This window comes from Aquila chrysaetos, chromosome 3 (assembly GCF_900496995.4).
Source record: "Aquila chrysaetos chrysaetos chromosome 3, bAquChr1.4, whole genome shotgun sequence".
Lineage (NCBI taxonomy): Eukaryota > Metazoa > Chordata > Aves > Accipitriformes > Accipitridae > Aquila > Aquila chrysaetos.
The window spans coordinates 38,324,148-38,350,141 of NC_044006.1; the positions used below are offsets into that span (position 1 = coordinate 38,324,148).

Below are 25,994 nucleotides of genomic sequence, written 5' to 3' on the forward strand. Positions count from 1 at the left end.
CTAAACATTTAACAAGACGTCACTTCTGTAGGTTGATGAAAAAATTGGAAAAAGAAATATGTCATTTACAAGCCATAGATGAGTAGAGTTGTGGATTCTCCTTTCTCTGAAGAAGAGCTGATGTCCTTCAGGAAAACAGGTTGTAGCCAAACACAGTTTATTGGAATTAATATTAGTATTTGGATTAAATATAATATCTTACATTTAAGGTTGAACTAGATGGTCAAAATTTTTCTTTTTTATCAGAATCTTTATGAACTGAAAGGTCATATGAAACTACATATAACTGAAATCTCAGATGTATTGTATTGACATAGGTAACAGTGAGAAGAAACCAGACCAAATTTTATACTGCTAGAAAGTAAAGAAATTAAGTATCCCGAGATACGAAGTGAAGGTCCCAATGGACTTGCAATCTAAAAAGGAATATCAAAAGCCACCATTGTACCAGCAGGATGGAGTTTTGTTAAGTAGAAAAATTTGTTCACTTCCACAGCTTAAACAGAAAAAGAATTCTTATTGAGGAGCATGATCAGTAAAGAAAATCATGTAAAAGGATTAGAATTAGTCCTTAAGCAACAGTACATTTAAAATAGTAAAAACATTTCCCAGTAATGTTTTCTCCTGGCCATTAGCACTTCAGAATATTGTGGAAACAACCCCGTTTCATTTGTGTGGGCAGTCACAGAGGCTGGGAACCTCATTTCAGATACACGTTACACCTCCATTCAAAGAAGCTCTTTTTTAGAGGTCTTGTGGCATTAGGTGGATGACTAGCATTCAGATGAACAATGGAAATGTAGTTTAAAGCTGCAAATTATTAAAATCCTCAATGCAAGGCTATCACATTCATGTAATATGATGGACCTCTGAAAAAGAGCTTCTGCTAATGTGGAATGAATATAATTCATAGGCTTTGTTCTGTTAAAGTCACCACTGAATACACTAAGCTGTTTCACCAGTCAAATTTCTCCAGTGAAAAGAGTTTATTTACGATTGAACACCAAGATGCTTGTCACTGTACAGCACATGAGGAGTGGCATGGTCCCTGTTTTAAGGCAGAGCTATGATGTATGTTCTCAGCCTTTCTCCATCACAGTTTGACAAATTGACAATGTTTTTAGTGATTTTAATGGAGCAAGATCTATTCTCAAGTGTGACGGATTGTAACAGAACTGATTCCCAAAATTCATCTGTAACCAACAGACTGATTTGCTCTTCCTTACTGTTTGTTCTTACAGTGTAAGGTAATGGAATACTGAAGTCATACCCAAGTGGAAATACTGTTTTATTTGGGTAAGTTATCCATTAATACGAAAGCTGAAATCTGAAGGCATTAGTGGCTTGAATGACTACTGTGGTAACAAAAGTCACTCCCTTCAGGAGTGTATAGTATAGTATAGTACAGTACAGTACAGTATAGTATAGTCTGGTCAGTGTTAATGCAGTAGCATGGTATGCTCTACCAAATACCATACTTAGGCTGCTGTACCCATTACTGTGGGCGTGCTGGGACACATAGAATGACCAGCACACCAACGTTCAACCAGAGGTTTTAATCACAACTCTTTACCATGCTGAGAGCCCATGAATTCAAATTCCAATATCATGAAACTGAACACAAGACCACAAACTTAAAAAATACTAAGTCACATTCTTTTATCTGCTTCCCTGATTTTCAGCCTTTTGGGTTCACTTTTTCAAGTTGCTCTCCTTAACTATAAGGGTGTTAAACAGGGAAGAGCTAGTCTTAGTTCTACAGTAGCTGATACACCAGAAAAGCATTACATATCGTGACCTTTACAATAACATACTAAGCACTGGAGATTTTCTTTTTTATGAACTATGCTCTAACTTTTAAAAACAGGCTCAATCCATTAACATACTGAGTAACTAAAATATATTATATTGACTTTTCTACAAAGGAAGATACAGACTTTGGAGTCCTGAAATAAAAGCAAAGAACTAAAAATATTACATGGGTAATTTTCTTAATAGAAGCTGCAGAAATATGGCAGAAAGAAGCAATTCCAAAGAGTGAAGAAACATCAATCATATAACTTATCTTTTCATTAAATTCAATGTGTGTGAAGCAGATGTCGTTGTTAGGTATTCCATGAACACAGTTCACTTTACACAAATGCTGGAGACAGCAATGAAATGGTCAAACAAGTAAAACATTCAGTGGGCAATGGGGCAACTGCTTCATGCATTTAAAATTCTTTGACCAATTCCAAGGGGGAAACCTGAAATATTTTTCTCAGAAATTACCTCATGGAGCTTGACAACAATTCACATAGGGCATTGTCCACAAATCATAAAAAAAAATATGCAAAAGACCACATGTAAGCTCACAAAAAATATGGTAAACTATCAAGCATCTAAGCATTTTCTTGGAAATTACCTAGATGGTTAATTAAAAGACTTAAATCTTATTGAAAAATATAGTGTTGTTTTACCATCATGTTATAGGATAGTAAACCTAAATACAAACTTTGTCTGATTGTAGCTATAATGCAAGTCAGTCACACTCTGTATAACAGGGTAGTTTTAACTTTCTATATCTTTTGAAAGGAAACATAACACAGTGAAAATTACATACAAAATTATTACTACAGCATTTCCCAATGTGTGGATTGACTATAGGTGAAACAACTGATTTGTCACACTGCTTTTTTTTTTACAATGGCACCACATCTTAGACAAAAAGATGGAGTCAGTTCTTAAGTGCTCTTAGCACTCTTAAGTGCTCAGAAGCCTGTCACTCCAGTGTTACAAGTCTCATTGTGAAATAGGAAGTAGGAAAGAAAAATAATCTGTCTGAGGAGATCCATTTATGACAACTGAGAAGTGGAACAGTGACTATATTTGCCAGAAGCATGGATGCAGAATACCTTGACCCAGCTATAAGCTCTCCCCAGAATAGTAAGGAATTACATATGGTAAATGGCGCGTATTTCAGCTTATACTCATGAGGTTTCTATCATCTTACATGTGCTTTTTAAAAGGCCTTTATCCTGCATAATCCACTTACTTTGTTTTAGGTATTCCTTCACAAAATCTGATTTCAGAATGGAGCCTGTTCAGTAGTTCTTTAAGTACTTGTTCTTTGATTTTACCTTTAACTTTGATGGTACCTGGCACAATACATAAGGATCCCTTCTTATAACCAGATCACCAGTAGTTAATGTTGTTCATTTTGGCCTCAGGTAAAGCAAGAATGCTCAGATGAGCAGGTTTTTTAACTGTAAGGTATCTCCCAACTTCAGGTGTAGTAAGCAACATTTTGGGGCAGTGATTTCTTAAAACTTTGGTTAGATCTACAAGCATACATTTTTTCATTCTATGAGAAGCTGGCTAACGATGCGTAACAATGACATCACACCTTTGCAAATGAAGAGGAGGAGTTAGCAAAGCCAATACAAGTCAAATTATCAGGGTGCCTCCATTATCATAACATTTATGTGCATCTACCTGAAGATACAGATAAGTTTCCATGCAAATGATCACTTCTGAATTACTGTGGCTTATGCTTGTCTCCTTTATGTCCTGGTGGATGTTTCTGTGCTTGGAAACAGCATCTTGTGTACAGATGAGCACCTGTTCTCCTTACTAGGGTATGTAAGCATGGTATTTGAAAAATTTCTAATAATAAGGTGGTCTTGCCAACTTCAGTTTCATGCTTTGAGTGAGAATCTTTAGGAAATTTATTACCACTTTTCAACATAAACATTTTGTACGTTTTTTTCACATTACTAGGTAATCCATAGTCCATGAACAATTTATTATGACCTTCCCTCCCTAATATTAGGTGTGTCAACAATGTCGCACTATCCAGTTTCATGTTTTGTTCAGAAGTATCCACAGATGAGACCATTTGATGCTCAGAGGTAAATTCCCAGAGATAAATTTCAACCACTCTTTTGGTGTCTACTTGAATTTTAGCATATTAGGGTCTGAAAGCAGACTTTCTAAAATATGGTTCAAAACACTGCCATTTCCTTTCAAAATGCAAAGTCTTCTTAGATGTGCGGTCCCCTACACACAGATATTGTTTTACGTCACCTTCTGTGCACTTGCAAAGATATGAAATGATGATCATTTTAATAATGAAAAAGAACATGAGAGAAAAAAGAAAACAATTCTTCTAATTTAAAGCAACCTAATATAACCTATAGCATTTAATACTATCTCGTCTGATTCCAACAAATTTTGTTTAACATATATTATTTTCAATACAATCGAGGGCTTCATATGATTTAAGACTGTTTTGGAAAGATTTTGAATCATTTACATTTGTGATAGACACTAATGGGCCAACAAGTCTCTCTAACCTACAGTATCATGCAACACAAATCACAGCTTTAGGACTTCTAAACATGGTACTTTTAAAAACTGAAATTGCTGATAAAACACTTTGTTAAATAATATTTAACAAGAGAGAGAGATACCTGTACAAAGAGAAGCAATCTTAGTAACCATGATTAATTTTCTCTCTTGAAAGTGTAAGCCATAGATAAAGTCTTCAGACAAGTGTGGGTGTGGGGAGAGTGGGGGAAGTGATGGGTATGGGATTTTCTTTCCACAGGTAGGCAAAGGAGGACATTGCAGAAAAATCACTTAAAATTACAGTTGCCAGTATGTTTATAAACATACTGTACAACTTTTACAATTTTATAGCTATAATTAGTACAATTTTATAGCTATAATTAGTATCCAGGGTTCTCCATCTCCATCTTCCACTAGAAACTGGATGATCCACAAATAGAAAACTAAAATTAAAAGCTAAAGGTCACTTATTTTTATAGCTCTACTCTCTATAGTTGTTTCTGGCCACCTTAGCAGACAAAATACTCTGACACCTTTGATCTTATGCAGCAAATAATGTATTATGATTACCCTGAAAGCCTAAACATATTTTCTCTGAACCATCGCATTGACCTCAACTGCTGTTGAAGACATCCTGTTCAAATAGTCTTGTGAGTGAGTCTGAGCACTTAGCAATAAAGTATTGATAATTTTTGCGGTGTTACTTTCTTCAATTAAGGTATTCAATAATGTTTTTAAAATGCAAAAACAAAAAAAAGACAGACAATATTTGAAAACTAGAATGAAACAGTTCCAGAAAGAAAAGCACTACACTGGATAGTTATGGAAAAGTAAAGGTTATGCAATAAAGTGGTTACTACTAATAAAATGGAATGAACTTGGAGAGAGATTCTCCCAGCTTTTCTCTCCAAAAGAGAGAAAACTTTACAAATGTTATTGAAAAGTAACCAAGATCCATTATGCTTCTTAGAAATATTGAAACTTTAGCCTCCCAGACACACCTGTTTACAAATGAAGGACCCAGCTACTGCCTATGCAAATCAAGGGGCATAAACTTTGAAGTAAATAGTGCAATAAAGCAGGTAATATCACTCCCCAGCTGAAACACTTTCTAAGATAATTTTTTATGTGTTTGTTTAAATACACTTATGTTAAAAAGTTTTTCTCTCCACATCCTAATGTTTTTAGAATACATAAAAGAGTAAAAAAAATCTAAAACTAAGCTAGTTTTACACTATCATTGGATAGAGGAAGCAAAAGATTTATTTACAGGGGAATGTTAGAGAAAGTTTGCACACATTACAGAGGAAAAGACATCTGAAAGTACACTCAAACATCACATCACACAAGTTATCAAAGCACTAGCATATACAGGTAACATCAAGTGAAACATAATTTTAACTTAATTAGAGAAGCCTTATTTATGTTCCTTCTCCAACTTCTTCCCCAAAGACGCCACAAAATGAGCTGTTATTATTATTGTTTATCTTCTGTTTACGCTTTAAAGGCTAAAGCAGTTAAACCTCTAGCTAGATGTGCTCTCTTTGTATAAATAATTTAATTCAGATCAACACTCTTACTTATAAGCACCCCAAGTCAGGAGAACACTTCCATATGTATTTTTATCATGCTTAAGCATATGCTGACTCAAAAATTGGATAAGCCTAAAAGATTTTTTTAGCCACTAGATTTATTCAAACCCTTCTGCTTAAAGGAAACCCTTAACCTCTACCCTATTACATCCTTTGAACTGATGTGCAGACAACATCTCTCTGTTTTATTGTCATATCTTCACTCCCTTTGATAGCACAGCTAAAAACTAAGACCTTCTTAAGTCCAAATAAGAGTTTATGCAAGTTACATGTGTAAAAGGAGTATTATTCTATGTTCTGATAAATCCAAATAAAATCAAAGCAGATAGACTCTTTTTCTCCAATCCATGATTAAAGGGTTGTGATACCTCAATCTGATTACAGAGCTATAATACAGCTGAAGACCCCATCTCAGACAGATCTCCCCACTGACTTTCTGAGGCAGCAGCATCATAAAAAGAATTTTACTCAACGTTTCTCATTGGCTTTTCTCAGAGCACATAGATCATCCATCAAAGATGTGCTTGTCAGAGCCACAGTGCAACAATGCCCTGAAACTTATGCTTAAATTTATGTATGCTGTCAATCCTACTACTTTCAATATAGTTACACGTGGTCTGAACCATATTCATTCAACATTTTAACAGACAACAGACCATTTAGAGGTGACTATAAACACAATCTTTTCTTTAAATTCACCGCAGAGATTAAAAGGCAGTGTGAGAATGTCCTGAAAATACTCCATAAACCTTTCCCCTGAGCCACAAATTTAAAACTTTAGAAACAATTATTTTGGGGAAAATTGAGCCATTATTGAAACTGTGGAGGAGGAACATTGGTATGCTACAGTACAGTGTTTGTGGTTACCAGTAACATAACTATGCAAAGAAGTCTTTTCTAGTACTTTATACACTTTTCTTTTAATGTATTTAGTTACAAATATAGTTTGATTTCCTGGATGATAGACCTAAAAGCCTAACCAGAAAAGATGAAGTAAAATTTACAGAAAATCTTCCTTTTATTTTTCTTACCCAGCTACTCTATTGATCGTAGAGATACCATCACTTTTGACTTAGTGATATAAGAAGTCCATATTTCCAGCAAAAGATATAAACAGAAAAGTAGCACTGAGCAGTACACATCTGTTTTGCTTCAGATGAATACTACAGCACATAAATCAGTTAGATACAAATTATGCTCTCCTGCTCAGATTCTAATAAATACATTCATAACACAAACCAGTTATGTACACCGGTGTGGGGTGAAGGATACAACCATTATCAGAATATCACAACCTTGAGCTTACTGTTTTTAGAAAGACGTCCAGGCAGATCAAGTGGAATTATTTCATTTTGTATTCCTTCAAATGGAATGTGGAGTCATTTATGACTGAGTCATAACCTCACTCTACACAAGACAAAAGATAATCCTCGATGATCTGCATTGAAGAATGTAGGTTTCTTACTGCAGTGCTTGAGTATCACTGAATGTGAATTGCTTGCATGAACATGAAAGAGTCCACTGAGATCTAATACTGAGTGTAAAAGGGGAAAAATAGACATTAAATCTAATGAAAAAACAATGTCCAAAGGAGGAAACACAAATATTTATCCATCATAACATCTGATTATTCCATAAGCCACACAACCTACTAGCCTTACTGTCTACAGTAAAGCTGTCAGAGAAATGGAATAAACTTTTCAAAATTTTCATAAGAAAAACCTCTGTTAAACTAAAGACTTTGAGTTGTTGCTTAGTGTTTAAGAAGTTTTCTTTAGTTCTCCTAGAGAAGATCATAACGTTGCTTTTAATATATCAGTTAAGCGACATTTTTTTTAGGAATAAATAGAGAAAAGCAAAGTAGAAAAGAAGTTTCAAATATGAGGATGATTATATTCTTTTGTTCATTTCCTTTCTCTCTTAGAACTTGTCCTAAGCCTTTTCATATTCAAGAAAGACATACTCAACTTTGCTTATTTCTTTAAAATAATAGCTTCTCGACCTGCATATTATCAACAGATCTGAGCTATGGTTTGTCAGTGTGACAGCACTAAGTGGTATTTTAACAATAAAAACTTGGGGAAAAATCTGTGTGACTGTAGTCGGGGATTCTTTTCTATATTCACAAAGAAGTTGAAACAAGATAATACAAAAAAGAAATTGCTTTGCTACAAGGCCACCATTAGAGATGACCTTGTCTTCTTTTTAATTCTTTAAAGGTATAAGAATTAAATGGATCATTAAAATAAAACATTTAGAGAACAGACCAGATGACAAACTGCAACCTTTTAGATTCTATCCCAGTTGTCAGTATAGCATATTGATATTGTACCTTTGCATTATTGCAGTATGAGTTTTAATCTTATGTCATTAGTTTTTAAAATCTAGTGATTTTTCAACTTGTGGTCCATGGGTCTTCTAAGTGTTTGTGAAAGGCAATAGAAAAAAAAAATCACATTATGAACAACACTATAGTAATTCCAGGTCACGTCCCTACATTGGGAAGGTTTTAGGCATCCACAGGGTGAAATGATGGCTTTCAACCTTCCTTGAGGTCAAAGGTCCCTTTTGAGTAACAGCAGGACTACCTGAATCAATTTAATGTAAAAAAGAAAAAAAAAGTGATCTAAAGTTCAGATAAAATCTCAAACTATACAGCTAAAATTGATTTTCTTTAAAATCATGAAAGCAATTATTTCCTTTTCTATATTATACATTCTGTGAAAACCTTAAATGTCAAAAAAGAGATCCCAAACAAACCCCAAACAGATCTTACCGATGATAAAAAGAATTTCCACTGCAATGTCACTGACAGTTGTGCTTCGAGTTGTAGACAGCTCATCATGGCCAATAAAGCAAACATTGTAAGGTACAGTCACAGCAACATAAAACGTTGCCAGTAAAATAAGCCAGTCCCAGCCAGCTTTAAAAGTGCTGAAATGCAACAGTATGAATTTGGATTTTTTTGCATCTGAAACTTTGTATTCTGGAAATGCTGGTTTATCTACAAAAACATTCTGAAAAAGAAAGAAAAAAATGAAATGAGACAAAACAATAATTTGATTATACAGATGCATTTCTTCCAATGCAGCCATTAGTTTTTTTAAAAAAGCATAATGAAATATGACATACTCATATGCAGGCAAGAACTAATGCTGATTTTTTTCTAATGTAGTCCTCGCATTTATTTAGACAGATAGCTTTGTTGATGGAATAACTTTTGTGAATATTGGGACAGGAAGAGGATTAATAAGGAACAGATTAAATAGAATGAGGAGGGGACTGAATCTAGCAAACTATTTCTTCCTCTCTTGGGTGAATTCTGACTGAAGAGCAATGTTTTTCTGCTGGACAGATAGGTTAGAGCTTTGTATATATGAGGACAAAGCACTACAAATAGGAATAAATATATAGAAAGGAATAAATGGTGCTGAAGACAAAGCATCCTTCCTATACATATTTTACTGCTGTGAGGAGGTTGTTTCAGACTAATTCTAGCCTGGTCCTGTGGACTGAACAGCTGTTAGTACTTGGAGCACCTCTCCTGGTTTAGTTTTATCTGAGGGAATCCAGTTCATGTGCCTGAGACTGCTATGAACCAAAGCACAATTAGTGGGAATAACTTTTTGATTCTGTTTAAAATTGCACTCCTGATCTAAACCAAAATACTAATGTAGACCCATTGTAATACAGCTCCAGAACCGACTACCTTCACCATTAGACTATACCTAGCTTTGTCATGTGTCTCAAGTCTTTGTCATCTAACCAGCAAAGGTCTTTGCAACAAAGACTTCAGTCTTAAGCATCAGTTTTATATATTCTTAGCTTTCATCTTTCAGAGTTTTAGCAAAAACACCTACCCTCCTGCAAAGCAGCATATGGTACATGAACTGTCTTGTATTATTTACTAACAAAATTCTTGCTTACTGTCATTGTGCTCCTGCTTAATACTGTTCCAGTAATTAAGAGCCTCAGAAAACAATATTGTGTATTCAGCAAGCTAGGATTACTTCTGATCTTGAAGTTATTCACTATGAATATAAAATGACAATAACTGCATGACTGCAGACTTAATTACATTTGCCTTGCCTGTCACAGCCTTTCTCTTTGTGTGATTCTTTTGAAATACTGATGTCCTTGCCTTCTCCATTCTTGGTTCTCACTCATGAATCTTAGGGGCTGAACTCTCATTGCTGTTAGCATCAGCCCATTTTTAATCGCAGAGAAGAAAATGTTCCTCTTACGACTTCCAATTCATAGCTCTAAAAATCTAGGCACTAAAGGCAGCAAATTATTCTGACAACAAATGTTTTAAACCAGTATAGTATCATCTGCACTAGGATTTTGACAGTACAGGAAAGTCACCAAAAGCTATTTAAAAGTCATGTTGCTAAAGAATATTACTATACTATGAAAATATCACTGGAAGACCTTGACATATGTTGCAGATTTTTTTTTTTATTTTTACACTTTTTCAAGTGTAATTTGAAAAATTTAACATTTTAACATTTAACAATTTAACATTTTTAGGTTTTAATTTTTTTTTTTAACATTTAACATTTTTTAACATTTAACATTTACATTAAATGAAAGTGACTGTATGCCCTTTGAAGCATATACCAGCTGTGTATTTTCATGTCCTTAATCTATAACAAGGTTTTTCTGCTTTTAATATATAACATAATAACGTCTAAGGGGGATGCATCTGCACTGCTGCTTAATTTTGGTAACCAATAAAAGGAACATGCCCAGTGGCAGGTCACCTTTTCAGGGTGTTCATGATCTACACCTTTTGGTTACTTTTTCCATTGTCTGTCTTCCATCCTCTCCCTAACCATAAAAAAAAAAAAAAAAAAAAAATGAAGACCATTTCCTTCTTGTAGCTCTGTCAAAGATTTTACCTTTTCGATGCTAATGATATATAAACAAGACAATAAATACTGTTATGAGATTTTAAGAAAAACTGTTTCTTTTTGCTACCCCTGCTTCTAATAACTATAGGCTCTCACTGTTGGAACAGGCTCTCAGATATTATTCCAGCAAATTTTTGTATGTACATACTGATTTCGTACGCATCTCTCATTTTCCTCTGCATTAACTTTCCTCCTGAAACATAGTTCCATAGAGCAGGAGAATTATTCTTTCTCCTGAGCATATTTCTTTAGAAGTCTTTCTGCTGCTATATTTTTGGTTTTGTCTCTTGTTTGGTTTGGTTTTTGCAACATTCACGAGGTGTTTATGAACTTACTTATTAGTTATAGTAACTAGAGGAAACACAGAAGTAATTTAAAGAAAGAAATATTACTACTTCAATTAGGAAATGAAAAGATAAATTTACCCTGCACAAAGCTGGAGACATTTACTTGAAACATTGCCTAAATGAAGTGTGAACTTCTGGAGCTTATACAGCATAGAGGTTTTCAACTAGAGTAATAACTTGAGTTTCTTCATTTTTTTTTGATAAATAGTAATTATTGAAATGAAATAATTGGGACAGTAAGGTAAATTGGAACCTAAAATTAAGTTCTGAGAAATTTTATAGTGTGGCTTTCCTGGGTTAAATAAATGTCTGGTTACAGTAGGGCTAAATGGACTGTCTTGCTATATGAATAGTAACAAATACCATAGTAGGCAGAACTGCATATAAGTGAACTGCACTTTACTCCTTTTCTTACTGTAAAATTATAACTAGGACATTTCTCAGGTACTCACTGACATTTTACAGCACTTGAAAAAAAAAAGACAGTACAAAGAGTACATTTTTGAAAAAGAGAAGAATTACACCTACATTATTAATTTTTAACTTGTTCTTCTCTCTTCTTTGTAGATGCCCAGATATATGATAAAGGACAGCTCTACTACGTCTTCGTGCTGATTCAAAATGTGACCCCGGTCTTCCTCTTCCTTTCCATTTTTCTGCAGAATAGAAGTGAGAGTCCATTAAAAATCAGGAAATGGCACTTGAACCTTTGGGAGCTGAACTACTGACATTTTAGACTTTAGTAGAAAAAGGGCTAGATGTAAAGATTATATGCACCTTTTCTTAGTTTTGCTTAATTTTTTGCAGTTAGGAAAAAAAAAATCCCTCTCCCAAAGAGCAAATAAAAATCACTGCAAAGTTTTAATTGTCAAATGCCTTCACACAGTTCCGAAGCAATTAGTTACAACATACGATTTCATAGACAAGAAAAATGTACTCTTCACTGTTTCAGAAAATGAAATAGTATTTACAGACCAAAGGCAGGCATGGCTAGGAGTAACCACTTAAAATGTCCTTAAGGTGTTCCTAACCTCTTACTCCAGGGAAATAAAAAAAATAATCTCTTGTTGTGTACTGTTTAAAAACAAAGAATCTGACTTGTACTAGGCTTCCATTATGTCAGAATATGCTAATTTGCAACCTTGCTAATTAGTAATATGCAATTCTTATATTCAGGTGTTTAGATTTCTTTTCCCACCACATGGTCACTGGCATAATCACTTGACACGTTCCTTGGTGACATGAAATCGGTTAAGAGTAAAGACTGAACACTGTTTTAGAAAGGTTTGTCTTTTTTCCCTCCATTCAGATGTCTATAATTGTCAATTGTGGGATCAAATTTTGTTCTTGCTTATACAGCAGTAAATTCAAAGTAACTCCAGTGACTCTGATGGAATTACAGTGAATTGATGCCAGAGCAAATGAAAGCAGACATTTTGTGATGTGTCAGGATTAAGAAATAAGGAATTATGGGAATAAAGGAAGAAGCTGTCTGTCAAACAGGTTTAATTAAAGTCAATTCAATGAGTACAAATTACGGGGGAAAAAAAACCCAAAACCAATTAGCAGAGCCAGAAATTAACAACAAGCAAAATAGCTACATCTTGAAACCTGCCTAGAAAAGCAAGAAAAAGAAAGATTTGAATTATAGAAGACTGGTGTATTTTTGGCTTTACAACACAAAACCATACATAACAAAAAGTGTAGGAAGCAAAACTTTCCAAGCTTCTCAGTGAAGAATATTTCATGTAATTCATGCAAGACCCCTGTCCAGTTGAGGATTTTTCACATGTCAGTAAGGAGGAGAAGGGGAAAAAAAAGAAAAAAAAAAGGAAAAAAAGAAAAAGGAAGGAAGAAACTTTGCACTGCAAAACCAAATAGCTACTTGAAAGCTGGAGGAAGCAGGTGGAGAAGCCCCATACTTTCCCATCTCCAATTTGGGTGCCTGCAGGTGGTTTAAAGAGCTACAATACATACAGGTGCAAGCTACAATGAAGAAAGGTAAACCAAAGGGGATTATTTCAGAAAATACTCAATTAAATGAAAGTTTTTGTTTGGTTTTTTTTTTTTTTAATTTTCATCTCTCAATCATCAAACCATTTAAAACTCAAACTAAATTTTAAAAGTGTTCTTAAGTTCTGGGTGAGACCAAGGTGCTTATCTGTTTCTCTGAGCAAAAATTAATTTAAGTCTATTGAATCGGGTCTACACAGTAGTATTGGACAGCTGTAGTATGTTTTTGTCATATGACTTTGAAATTGTCTTAAAAACTATTTATAGGCCTCTCTTTCTTCCCTTTCTCAACCTAAACTGCCATGTTGGATGAGGCCATTCAGTTTACTGCCTCCCAAAGTAGTCCATAAAATATGCTTCAGATCTTCTATGAGGTAGGCTGAGAAAGTGGGCAAATACATTCTCCAAAGTTTCTGACCAGCAATGCTTTCAGGACTATTTGGCTAAAGGCTCATGATGTCTCATATCCAATACCTCTCTCCATGTCCTTAGCCTACAAAGCACAAGATAGTCCATTCTGGTAGGTGGTACATATAACAGCCTAGGTGATGTGATGTGATGTGTCGTGAGATCCACACTGAACTGTGTTCTCGAAGGCAGGCACGGTGCCTTTGGGTGGAGTTTCTTTGAATATTTTCAACATTCCCAGCAATACAAGGCTATTCCTGTATGGAAGTGGAGCTCTCTACCTCTGGGCAACCTTGAAGGCCTTCTCTTTACTCCTCCTAGCTCTGCTGTGTCATTTTGTTCTAGTTTCGGCTGGGATGGAGTTGACTGTCTGCCTAGTAGCTGGTACAGTGCTGTGTTTTGAGTTTGGTATGTGAAGAATGTTGATAATGTTGATGTTTTCAGTTGTTGCTGAGTAATGTTTGGACTAATGTCAGGGATTTTTCAGCTTCTCATGCCCAGCCAGCGAGAAGGCTGGAGAGGCACGGGAAGCTGGCACAGGACACGGCCAGGACACCTGACCCAAACTGGCCAACAGGGTATTCCATACCATGTGACGTCACATCTAGTATAGGAACTGGGAAGTGGGGGCAGGGAATCGCTGCTTGGGGGACTAGCTGGGTGTCGATCAGCGGGTGGTGAGCAATTGCACTGCGCATCATTTGTACATTCTAATCCTTTTATTGGAAGGCTATTGCTGTTGTCATTCTATTAGTGTTTTCATTATAATTATTAGTTTCTTCTTTTCTGGTCTATTAAACCATTCTTATCTCAACCCACGAGTTTTACTTCTTTTCCCGATTTTCTCCCCCATCCCACTGGGTGTGGGGGGAGTGAGTGAGCGGCTGCGTGGTGCTTAGCTGCTAGCTGGGGTTAAACCACAACCATTAAAGATATCTTTTTAGTAGCTCCTTTTCCAGAATAACATGCAACTTTCAAGGTATGGATACACAATTGCCCGATACAACAGTGTAATAATGCCTTCAGTTTTTTTCTTAGTAATTCCTAACCTCAGATTAGCCTTTTCTTACATGCTGAGCACTGAGCTGAAAGCTGTCCATATCTCCATCTTTTGCCAGAATGGCAATAATTACTATGGAGACAGTCGATGTACACATATTCAGTTAAAGTTGTTTCTTTTTTCTTATACATTTATTGACACTTATTTTTTTATTTTCTGTCCACTCTTTAAATAAAGACAAGTTCCTTATAAGATTTTAAATTTTATGTGCCAGCGGCCTGATAATGTTTTGCTTTAGATGGATCCCATCTCTCCTACATACATTTAGCATTCCAGCCACTAAGAATTCTGTACTCATTAACCTGCTCAGGCTGTGGGGCTTGATATGGCACTTAGAATCACACTAGTTGCATATTTGCACAGCAAATTACTTCCATCACATGCTGATTCCACTATTTGCAAAGGATTAATGCTACCTCTATGTTAATATTGGAAGTCAACTCCTAGAGACAGTAAAGCACAGATAAAAAAGGAAAGCATGACATTCATTATGAAGTAATAGTATTTTTCTTTTTAAACAGAAATGGTAAAGATTTCTTACTGTAGTTATTAGCAGTGAAAAAAATACAAGTTGCCTGTGCAGATAAGATGCCATCAGACAATGCTATCACTGGAGCACGTATCAATAGCTTGTAACATAAATCAGTGAATGACATTTGTGAATTCTCCTGCTTTCTGATCTTCCCAGTGCCTTTAGGAAAAGAGGCAATCCTGAACCTTAGTAAAATATGTTGTTCACTAGGTGTGGCTTTGTATGTGTGTGATTATTGTCTGTAACCTTCACTCTTTTCCTGTCATACTCAGTTTACAGATCACTGTTCTGAAGAAGAAAGTTTATTTTTTATAAACACCCAGCTGTTTCTTTCTCGTTCTTAAAAAAAAAACAAAATCAGGTAACTAACAGACTTGCTTTTGTCTGTCCATGGCTGATCTTAGTAAAAAGATAAATAGTAAATCCAGCCATAAGCAGAATGTCACTGTTTTAATTTTACCCTGTGCTTAAAATCAAAAGGATTTTTCATCTCCCCAAATATTGTGAGAAATCGTTATTCTAAAAAAATCTCAGATTTTAGGCTCTATTTCCTGGCACTTTTACACACCCCTTCCCATGTGATGATAATCCTTTCCCCAATACAGCCCTTAAAAATTTAGTCTTAACTCCCCTTTCCTTTGATCAGAAAAATGGTAATACATTTTTTAACTCTTCTTGCTGTCCTTCTGTGTTGTTTTTTCTTTCAAATGAGATTAGGTATAGCACTACAACCATCACAGATGACAATTTCAGAAGTCTTTTCTAAGAAAAGAAACTAACACCACCACCTCTTTGCCAATCTTAACATTGGTCTCATAACAGCTTAAGACTTCTTACAGTCTTGTAAGGGAAGGTTGCAGTAAAAAAACCACACTCAGACACAAACACCTTTCTAACTATTGACTTTTCTGTTTGTGTTTTTATAAGAACATGAAGCATCAATCTTCCACTTAAAGTTAGTAGAAAGTGGAGACATAACTCTTTTCTTGTCCCTTTGGAAAAAAAAAGTCTACTCCTTAGGTATAAATCAGAAAAATAAACCCCGACAACTTCTGATAAGCTCTACTGAGTATATGCTGCCCTAGCAATGCAAAAGAACTGTAAACTCAGCTTTACTGACCAAATTAAAACCAAATCTGTGTCTTCTCTCCTTCAAAACACATCAGAGGAGCCAGAGCATAGCACTGGATATAGTCCAGAATACTTTATGGTTTATAATGTTCTCATTCCCCAGATAAAGTATGAAACATTTAAATCCTTGAAATGCAAAATAAAGTATTTAATCATCGAATGGAAGATAAGACTCATACTGTTCTTTCAGTCATGAAGTTCAGGTGGTAACAAATAAAAGATATCACAAGTCCTTCCTGAGGCGGAGCTGGACGTGGAGGAGGGGTGCTCAACACATGGTCAAGGGAGCCCATTGCAGCCTGCTAGCTCCCAGGGATCGTCCTTCTCAGGACACCTGAGAGGGTGATGGGAACTGGCTCATGGCCCAGGAGCTCTTTGACCGGTGTGAGCAGACTGCATCCTGATACTACCCTGCTCTTATTCGAGGTCTCCAGCGCCGTGCTTGGCTGTAATTGCACAGGTATAGGAGCTTTCTTGGAAAGTACATCCATCACATACAAGTAGAACCACCATAATCTTCTTGTATAGTCAACTCAAGCTGTCTACACTGAGTAACTCTGACATGACCCAGAAGCATTATGCTCACTCCATAGCAGACGAGCTGTAGCATGAGAGAGAACATGAAATGCATCTCTTTCCAAATACCAAAATAAGCTAACCTGCTTTGGCCAGAAAGGTTGTACATTATTGAGAAAAAATGTCTCAGCCTTGGTATTTTTCCTCATTTTTCACAGCATTAATTTGTATCTCTTCGAAAGAACTGCCTTCACTTTTTTCCTCAGGTTATGCATTATCACAGCAGAATATGCATTAATTAAAACCACTAATTAGATTTCCCTCTGGTGTGATTAAATGCCCAACATGCTCTTGTATGGAATCATGTCCCAGTCTGATCATGGATCATTACCACAGAAAGTTTTCTTTACAAGTGTGCATGGACGCAAAAGAGAAATCTGATATCTAGCATTTCATTCATATTACATAGGAAAACTCAAGAGATTTATCTGTTTCTAACTAAGCAATCATAAAATTAGAGATTTAATAAAAGCAACCAGCACCTCTCAAATTTAACCCAGAACACAATATACTGACAATATGTGAATGATGTAGAGGGGTGAGGTAAAGTAGTCTGAGGGTTTAGTCCTGGAAACACATGCACACCTGAGTAACTTTATTCACAGAAGGTAGTTCTACCAAAAACCAATGTGACAGAGTTATCCTAAAGGCTGTGAGGCTGCAGACTTGAACATCTTAGCAGCATTTCTGCAATTTTTTTCACTCATTGAGTACAGTAGCCATTGAAAAGATAGGATTTCACCACTAGGGACAAAACCATAACCGTTCACTGTTTTTTTACATCTTCACAACCACATTAGCTCCATGCTCAAGGTTATATTCCAGCCACAACTACTTAATTGCCACTGCTGTCCTGTTTGCTTGCCACGTGGGGCTGTTAGGCTTAGGGTAAGATTGATTCAGACACATTGACTAACCTCTTCAAACAGTATAAGTATGACCCTCTCAAGTCATGACATGCAGCAAACCTGACTGTCCACATGAGCAAAAATAGGAAAGATAGTATAGATATGGCTATCTTTAAACACTTTGCAAGGAAGAGTTCTGAAGAAAAGCAGTGAGCTACAATCAGATGGCTCCAGATTTACATGGACAGTCAACCCTACAGTGCCTGCTATCTGGAAAAATTATATTTTTTAGGTTTATTTAATAGTGTAATGTATACTTTTATAAATAGCTTTGCATAAAAAATGAGATTACTTCTTCTTTGCTCTTTTGAGGTCCAGGAGCAAGTATGAGCAATAAATAGATAAAATTTTTATTCTACTAACATTTTACTCAGAGGACTGGATAAGTTAGCAGAGTAGGACATTTTTATTTATGTCATTATTTACAAAGCTGAAGTCAATCATGAGATGAAACAGCAGGTAATGCCAGCTCCCACCTAAGAAAATTTATCATAGAAATAATATCCTTCTGAATGTATGAATTAGATTTCCTTTTGAACAACAACAACAAAAAAGGTAGAACAGGATGAATGGACTTTCCTCATTGCTAAGAAGTATGCAGATATGGACAGACTTAAAGAGATCCATGATGTTGCTCCATGTACATGCTGGAGCACTGTGAAAAGGCGCAGTCGGGCTAACACTGTGACTTCAAACTACTTCTGGTCAGACCCTTCCCTCCTCAAAAAAAAGAGAGAGTGACATATTCACATACCTGCATGATCTGTCCTACTGCTATATTCTGAAATCAGGCAGTGAAATAAACCTCCCCCATTACCTTTCCTGTGTATTTCTCTAGGGTGTCATAACTCAGCCACTTGGCCTAATCACACAGTGAGATTTTGTTACCTGGGATATCTTATAAGTACTAAACTCTTCCTTTTTGGTCTTGGGTTCAATGAACCATTTGTTAAAGAATTTCTCCATCATTTATTAATCTTACACCTTTATCTATGAAAGGCTTCCTGTAAGAATTGCAATCAAGATTTTCTGTTCTTTTAATACAAGTCTTGAGAAACCCTCATCACTTGCATCATAAGGCAAGGAAAAGCACAGCAGAAAGTGTGCTCTTTGCATAGACGCTCATGAATAACCCACATGCCATAAAATAAATACAATGATGTCTACAGGAAACACAATGCTACTTAATCATATCCAGTATCATTAACACAAATTACACTTCATAGGCACTCCTCCAAAAGAAAAAAAAAAAAAACAAGGAAATTCTGAAGGAGGCAATTGGGGTAAAGCAACACAAATGGATTCTGAATAAACACAAAAACCCCTTCAAAACCAGAGTGTATCGAAGGCTGGTATGAATTTTTCTAGGCTTTTTAAAACCTTTAGCTATCTTTCAGATATTATTCTCTAGGGAACAGCACACCAGCAGTTGTCAATAAAGAGAGAACTGGTAAAAGCCTGCTTTGGTATTAATGACAGAATAAAAGCACTACCATGGGCAATAGACTGCAGGAGGTCTGTTGGTTGCATGACACATTCTTTCTGTTAACAACAACCAAATATTCACAGAACTATTAGCTGTATGGTGGATCCAGGCTAGCCTCTAGCCGCTTTTTTATTCTGTTAACTGATTAACTGATTCAGTAAGAAGATGTACTTAATGCACATACCAGATGAAAAGTTGCAAACATTATTACAAAATATTTTTTAAAAAGGGACCAATTTTATACAGAATCAACTGTATGATTTTCATCATTTTAATATTCTGCCTTCAGAGAAAATTTGGCTTCAAAGAGACAGAAAATTTATTACTACTGTTCCATGGATCAGAAAGACTTTTAAACAGTGGTATACGTATGAGATAACTCCTTAACCACATTTTGGGTTGCTGATTCTTCCATCATTAAGAAAAAAAAGGTAGACGGGAAAAGATATGCAAAGACCACAAGAAGGAACCTTTTTCCACCTCCATTTTGGTGGTTGATGTGTGTACACTCCTAAATAAATAATTAAATCTTTTTTAGATGCCAGTACTTGGGCTTATCTCATAAAATTCAGAATTAAAAAAAAAAAAAAAAATCCAAGTAGACACACCTTTCTTCAACTACTTCTAATAGACTGAGATTCAGCAGCACAACTCTGAAAGTGAACTGACTTTACAGTATTTCCCCATTTATTAATACTACTGCCTTCTCCCAGGTTTTACCTAAAAAATTACAGAATCTCTTATAATGAAGTAAAATATTCCAACTAAAAAATAACTATTTCATAATTGCTTAAAAATAGTTTATTTACCAGCTTATTACTATACAATTAGAGTCACCTCACACATGGGAAAATTGTCATTTTTATTACACTACCAGATTTGAAACGTTTATTGATTTAACTGAAGTGAGTGATCATATGTAGTTCTTACAGAACAAAATGTAGTGTTGAATTTAAAGCTGGGTCATCACTTATTCTTTCAGTTGGTTTTTAATATGACTTTTATTTCCTGCAACAGCTTGTATTTTCCACAGTGAATGCTAGCTCATGGCAAAATGATATGCTCATTTATCATTAAGGACAAAAACATAACTGTAATAATACAGAGAATATTTGAAATATTTTTTAAAAAACCCTATAGCTTAAATATTTCCAATTATTTAAGTCACTGAGAAACTTTTCATTGACTTCAGCAAATGTTAATGTCCATCTTTCTGTCCAAGGATGTAGTATTTAAGGACATTATCTCACTGAACCTAAAGGTTTTCTTTTTTCCTTTAATTCCATTAATTTAATCACATACTTTACTTACTGATATTTTGTCCTCCAGAGTATTTGAGGAAGATTATTTGCAATCTGAGGTGATCATAATTTCGCAATCATTGATCTTTGCACAAATTAATTAAAAAAAAAAAAAGAATTGCACAGAAGTTGATGGTAAAGCATAACCTTGCTCACTTAATATATATATAGGAAAATAGGAATATATACACCTGAATAATTTCCATCCTATAATGAAAGCAAGTCTTTCAAAAATGAAGACTTGTTTTCTTAATATATTTATCTATGATTCAGAACCAGATCAGTCACCTATAAAAATGTTTTGTGGTCAGTGCATCTTGTCCAAAGTTAAAACAGGGTGGGGAAATAGCTTTTTAAAAAAATTTAGTTTAAAGAGCTAAGACATATATAAGTTCAAAAACCTATAATGTCTGTATATATGTTTCATGTGGTCATTGAAACACCCAGAAAGTAACTGATTATCTCTCAAGGAATGAGATTTTCAGACCATGAAGGTGACTGGTCATAAACCAAAACTGTTTTACAATTTTAATTATACAAGGTAGGATGGATGGTTGACAGTTGTAAAACTGTCTTTGCTACAGCTAGGCAAAACTCACCTATAATAGGTCTTATTATAGGACCTCAGAGATGCTCTGAGGTGCTACAGCATGAACTACATTCAGCATAACTGCAGTTACAGGTGAATACTGCAAATGGTCCAAGTGCTCTTACTTGTGTTTCTGAACACAAAGTACATATGCAATATGCATTCTAGTCCTCATGGTCTCTTAATTAATAAAATGTAAGACACCAGGCTGTGTCTAGGCCTGTGAAAGTCTTTAAAGACATTTCTTCCTTTTCAGATTTTTTCCATAGAAATAAGACATTTATGTACAAAGTTTTGCAAACCCTCTACTGCCTCAAAAAAACCTACATCTACCCCTCAAAAAAACACCTGTCACACACACACACAACTCTGAAGAGCTCTTCTAATTGGCAACACACCTTCTAAACATATTCCCTGGTTTTTTCCATGCCTTCTGTTGTGAGTCTTACATGGTTGAGCTAGCAAACTCTAAAAGGAAAATCTGAAGATATTTTCCACCAAGTCTGCCATCAACCTAGTCCAACAAACAGAAAAGCACCAAAATGAAAAACAAAACAAAACAAAAACCCCCAAACAAAAAAATTCCTCCCTTCCCCCTCTCCCCCAATTTGATAACTTGGTTTCTAAGGAAAATCTAAAGGCAATTGGATGGGTTTATCTAGAAACTGGTGAGTCAATGAACTATTTGGTTGCTAATGCATATATTCTCTCACCCTTCCAGGATATCCCAGAATACAGTCTGCTCCTCTGCATTTGCTCAAGAATCAGTTTGCTTTTCTTTTTCTCATTTTCACTCCACATATACCACAAAGAACAGTTTCCCCTCACCTCCAGAACATACCCTGTGCCTTTCTGAGAGTTGCTGGAATGGAACACCACTCACATTTAACACTTGGTTAAAAGCTAAAGCAATGGCCATAAAGATGACCACAAAGGTTCAAGGCTCAAATACAACTCATTTCCTTACACAAGAAGGTGGAAAGGGTAGAAGGAGAGCATCTATGTGCTCACATGTATCTGCAGGAACAGGGAGTAGAAAGGCAGCTCTATTTTTGTCTCCTAAGTGTTTACACTCTCATGCACTGACAAGGAGGAAAGCAGTTTCTCTTTACTGAGGGCAGGAGAGATGCAGACCCTTCCTACTTTGATGGTCAGCCAGGAGCAAAGTCATCCCGGAGAAGATGTAACTGAGTCATTGCAGAACAAAGGCTTCCCCAATACTTTCTTCCTTTGGGAAGTGGGAAAGTTGGGGTAAAACTATGCTTCTATCCTACTTCCTCCATCGACAGAACTGCATGGCGCCCCACACATCCTGAAACAATTTTAACTGTTTTGAATATTGCATATCTAGGAGACTGTAGATCCCCCTCTCAATATCCTGCCTCCTGACAGGTGTAAGGAGCTTTAAAATGAAAAGTTATGCCCTGAATATTCGTTGCTGTAGCTTGAGCAATCACGAAGTAGCTGAGACAGTAATTAAGCAGAATAAATCAAAGTGCACACTGCAGAATTTCTTAGAAGAAGAGCCCATCCCTGCCCCCAGCAGACATTTTTTACATAAAAATCTGGAATGCAAAATGTTTGGCACATGGTATTTCACTTCTGGCACACTGGAAAGTACAACCCCTTCCTCCAACAAATGATGCATAATCAAAATAAATCTGTTTTCTTAGAAATTCATATAGACGTAAGGATTAATAAGAAGCCAGAAAAAGCTAGCCAGTTAAACCATAACACTGCAGCTTAGTTTAATCTGTGGTGGGAAAGGGTGTAGTCCAGCTTTTAATTCACATGATTACTAGGGTAGAAGTGTCTTTGCCAACAGGCAGGCCAACCTGGCAAGGCAGCCTTCAAACTAGGAACAATATGGCGAGAATATGATGACCAATAAACAAGTGAGGAAGTGATGGGGTGGACTGAAAACTGGCTGAACTGCTGGGCTCAGAGGGTTGTGATCCGCAGCATGAAGTCAAGCTGGATGGACTAGATTATGGACATAGCACTATGACTGGGGCATTGATACTATGGCAAATAGTGTTTAATTCTTCATTAATGACCTAGAAAATGGGAAAGAGTGCACTCTCAGCAAGTTTGTAGATCATACAATTTGGGAGTGAGGAGTTGTTACATCAGATGTTTGTGCTGCAAGAAGGTTCAGAGGGACCTTGACAGGCTGGAGAAATGAGCCAACAGGAACTTCATTGAGTTCAACAAAGGAAGGTGCAGTCAAACACTGGAACAGGCTGCCCAGAGAAGCTGTGGAGTCTGCATCCTTCATGATATTCAGCACACATCTTTAGACGGTCCTGGGCAGCCTGTTTTAGCTGACCCTGCTTTGAGTAGGGGGGACTGGAGTAGACAACCTCCAGAGATGCCTTCTCACTTCAACTATCGTCTGATTTTGTGGTTGCTATATATTGCACACATTTTTATAATAAAGCTGCAATAAAGTTGAGAAAATCTGTCCTAAGATAATTATTTTCAAACAAAGAACTAAAAATTTTCTCAAAGAAAAAAACAACAAATAGAATAACAAAGAAGGCTAAAGGAAACTTTTTGGAATGAGTCAAATTCAACAGGGGAGTATTAGCAGTGATTATAACAGTAGAACTCTACATCTATATAACCCAAATTACTACATATTTGCATGCAGATTAGACATCTAAAAATAGTCACAGACTAATTTAATTTCTTATTTCCCTCCCTGGATTTGTGTAATCTCACTAACTTTCAGCACATGTCCAAGTGTATTATGGAAAGTTCACATGCAGAAATGAAAAAACACTGACACAGCCATACCATACTGGAGCCCAGATTTGAAGCCTGGTGTTTTCAGTTCAATCAGTTTTCCCACAAAAGGACAATAGAACTCTTAACCAGTTTACCAAAATGTAGCTCATCGGCAGTTGGGATGCTAAAATAAATCTCCCATAAAACTGTTTAAGAAACAGTTTCTGAAGGAATCATTGCGTTTATAAAAAAAGCCCTTTCCCTGTGTATTGGAAAGACCATTAATATGATTAAAGAGCCCAAATTTAGGAAGAAAAGCTGTTGAGTTGCTTTTCATAACAGTAAATGATTATAGGTATTATTAAGCAGATGGAAAATAGAGTGTATTTCTAAAATAAGCTTACAGGTAGGGGAAACATATTGTTGAAAACAAATTACCAATATTGAAAAGTTGAGGCCTCTAAGAACTTTGCAATTAAAAGGGATGCAGAAGTGGGGGAAGTCGATGGTAAATTAACTTAAAAAACCCAACCCAAACCAAAGAAGCCATATGAGAGTTACTGACTGTCACAGCACTTCTTAAAGAAAGCCAAACTTCTCAGGCATGTTTTTTTATCTTTTTCTTATATGAAAGTCTTAGGACAAAGTTGGCTCTTCCTATTGGTTGATAGGGCTGATTTCACTAGAAACTTTTATTCAGAAGAAGAGCAGAAAAAAGTTCTGTTAAATTTATATTTACAATGAGACATTCAAAAGAAAAGGTCAGAGACGACATCTGCCATTTGGACTGGGTAAAGGGAAATCAGGCAAAAAAGTGGACTTTTGCAAGGCACTTTGGCACAAAGGAGCAACTGAAGTTGTGTGAAGAGATGAGATAAAATAGATAAGAAAACGTTGGCAGAAAATCAAAGAGAAATCAACTCCTGAGGTCTGCAAAAGTAAAAAGACAATCCACAAGAAAAGAGAGGCCATAAAATCAGGAGGTAAAGCTCAGGAAGGTGTCACTCTGAAAGTACGAGGAGAACAAGATTTTACAGAGAAAGTAGATGATATCAAAGGTAGGGAAGAGGTGAGAAAGAATGAGTTGGAGAAGGCTTTTGGAGGTGTAACCAGTGAGGGGGTATTACCATAGAGTGTTAGTGGAATGCCAAGGGGTCCAGGGCAGACTTAGGAGAAAAGGAACATGAGGAAATTTTGTTAGATAAGCTTTCTAAGGGGTTTAGAAATTAAAGGGAGATGGAATGTGACTATTAATGTTCCATACAAATTATAAAAGTCTGTCCTGTGCAGAACAGAGAAGAGATAAACTGAAAGAAAAACATTAATACAACAGTCTTGCATGAGCAGAAGAGTTTCACGCTGAGCATGTTTGTATCCAAGTTCTCCTTCCCATACACAATCTAACGGCAAGACATATGCCAAAAAGGCAGTAGAACACTGCGCATAATGGCAATTATCTTATAGCAAGACCTGGCTTTCAACTCCAAGTTTACAAGTTATCTGATTTTTGAAAGGACAAATTCAGTAATCTTTGAAAAAGTAAAATTATGGTTTTAGCAATATTAACTATGACAATAAAATCTGGCAATATGTATCAATCACTTTGCAATGGATGTTTATCACCGAACAGTAAAAAACATCTTTAATACCTTTAGACAAAGCACAAACTCAATTTTCTGTTAATATGAGGTGCATCCTGCATGCCTGATAGTAGTTTTGGTCTAAGTAAAGAAGAACCAATTACTTCTAGAAGTTATACATTCTGAAATTTCAGATACTGAATCAGTTGCTTAGATTGTACTGGGAATTCTTTTCTGACAATGATGAGATGATGTTCACCACTGGTGCACTAGTGAATCACTCTGCATAGGAAGAATTTGAATATTACTCAAAGAGCTAACATACTATTAAATTTATTTTTATATAGCCAGGTAGATTTACATAAAATTAAAATGTTGGAATTGTTTGTAAATATTTTTAATAAATGGTTAAAACCTGTTTCTTATCTCACTATATTATATAAAACAGTGTATTTGGCAAAGCCCCCACTAAGTACTACTTTCTGTTGCCATGATACAA

The 25,994-nt window shown here is 35.8% G+C and overlaps 1 protein-coding gene across 6 annotated transcripts in view; it reads right to left on the reverse strand.

Annotated features, from left to right (window-relative positions):
• Nucleotides 1–25,994, reverse strand: part of KCNH8 (potassium voltage-gated channel subfamily H member 8) — a 215,427-nt gene that overhangs the window by 95,713 nt on the left and 93,720 nt on the right. For all 6 annotated transcript variants that reach the window (XM_030009338.1, XM_030009336.1, XM_030009337.1 and 3 more), the window contains exons 4-5: nucleotides 11,710–11,837; nucleotides 8,698–8,938 (exon numbers count right to left, since the gene is read on the reverse strand). In XM_030009338.1, coding sequence (XP_029865198.1) covers nucleotides 8,698–8,938; nucleotides 11,710–11,837 — 369 coding nt within the window. The remainder of the gene's footprint in view (nucleotides 1–8,697; nucleotides 8,939–11,709; nucleotides 11,838–25,994) is intronic.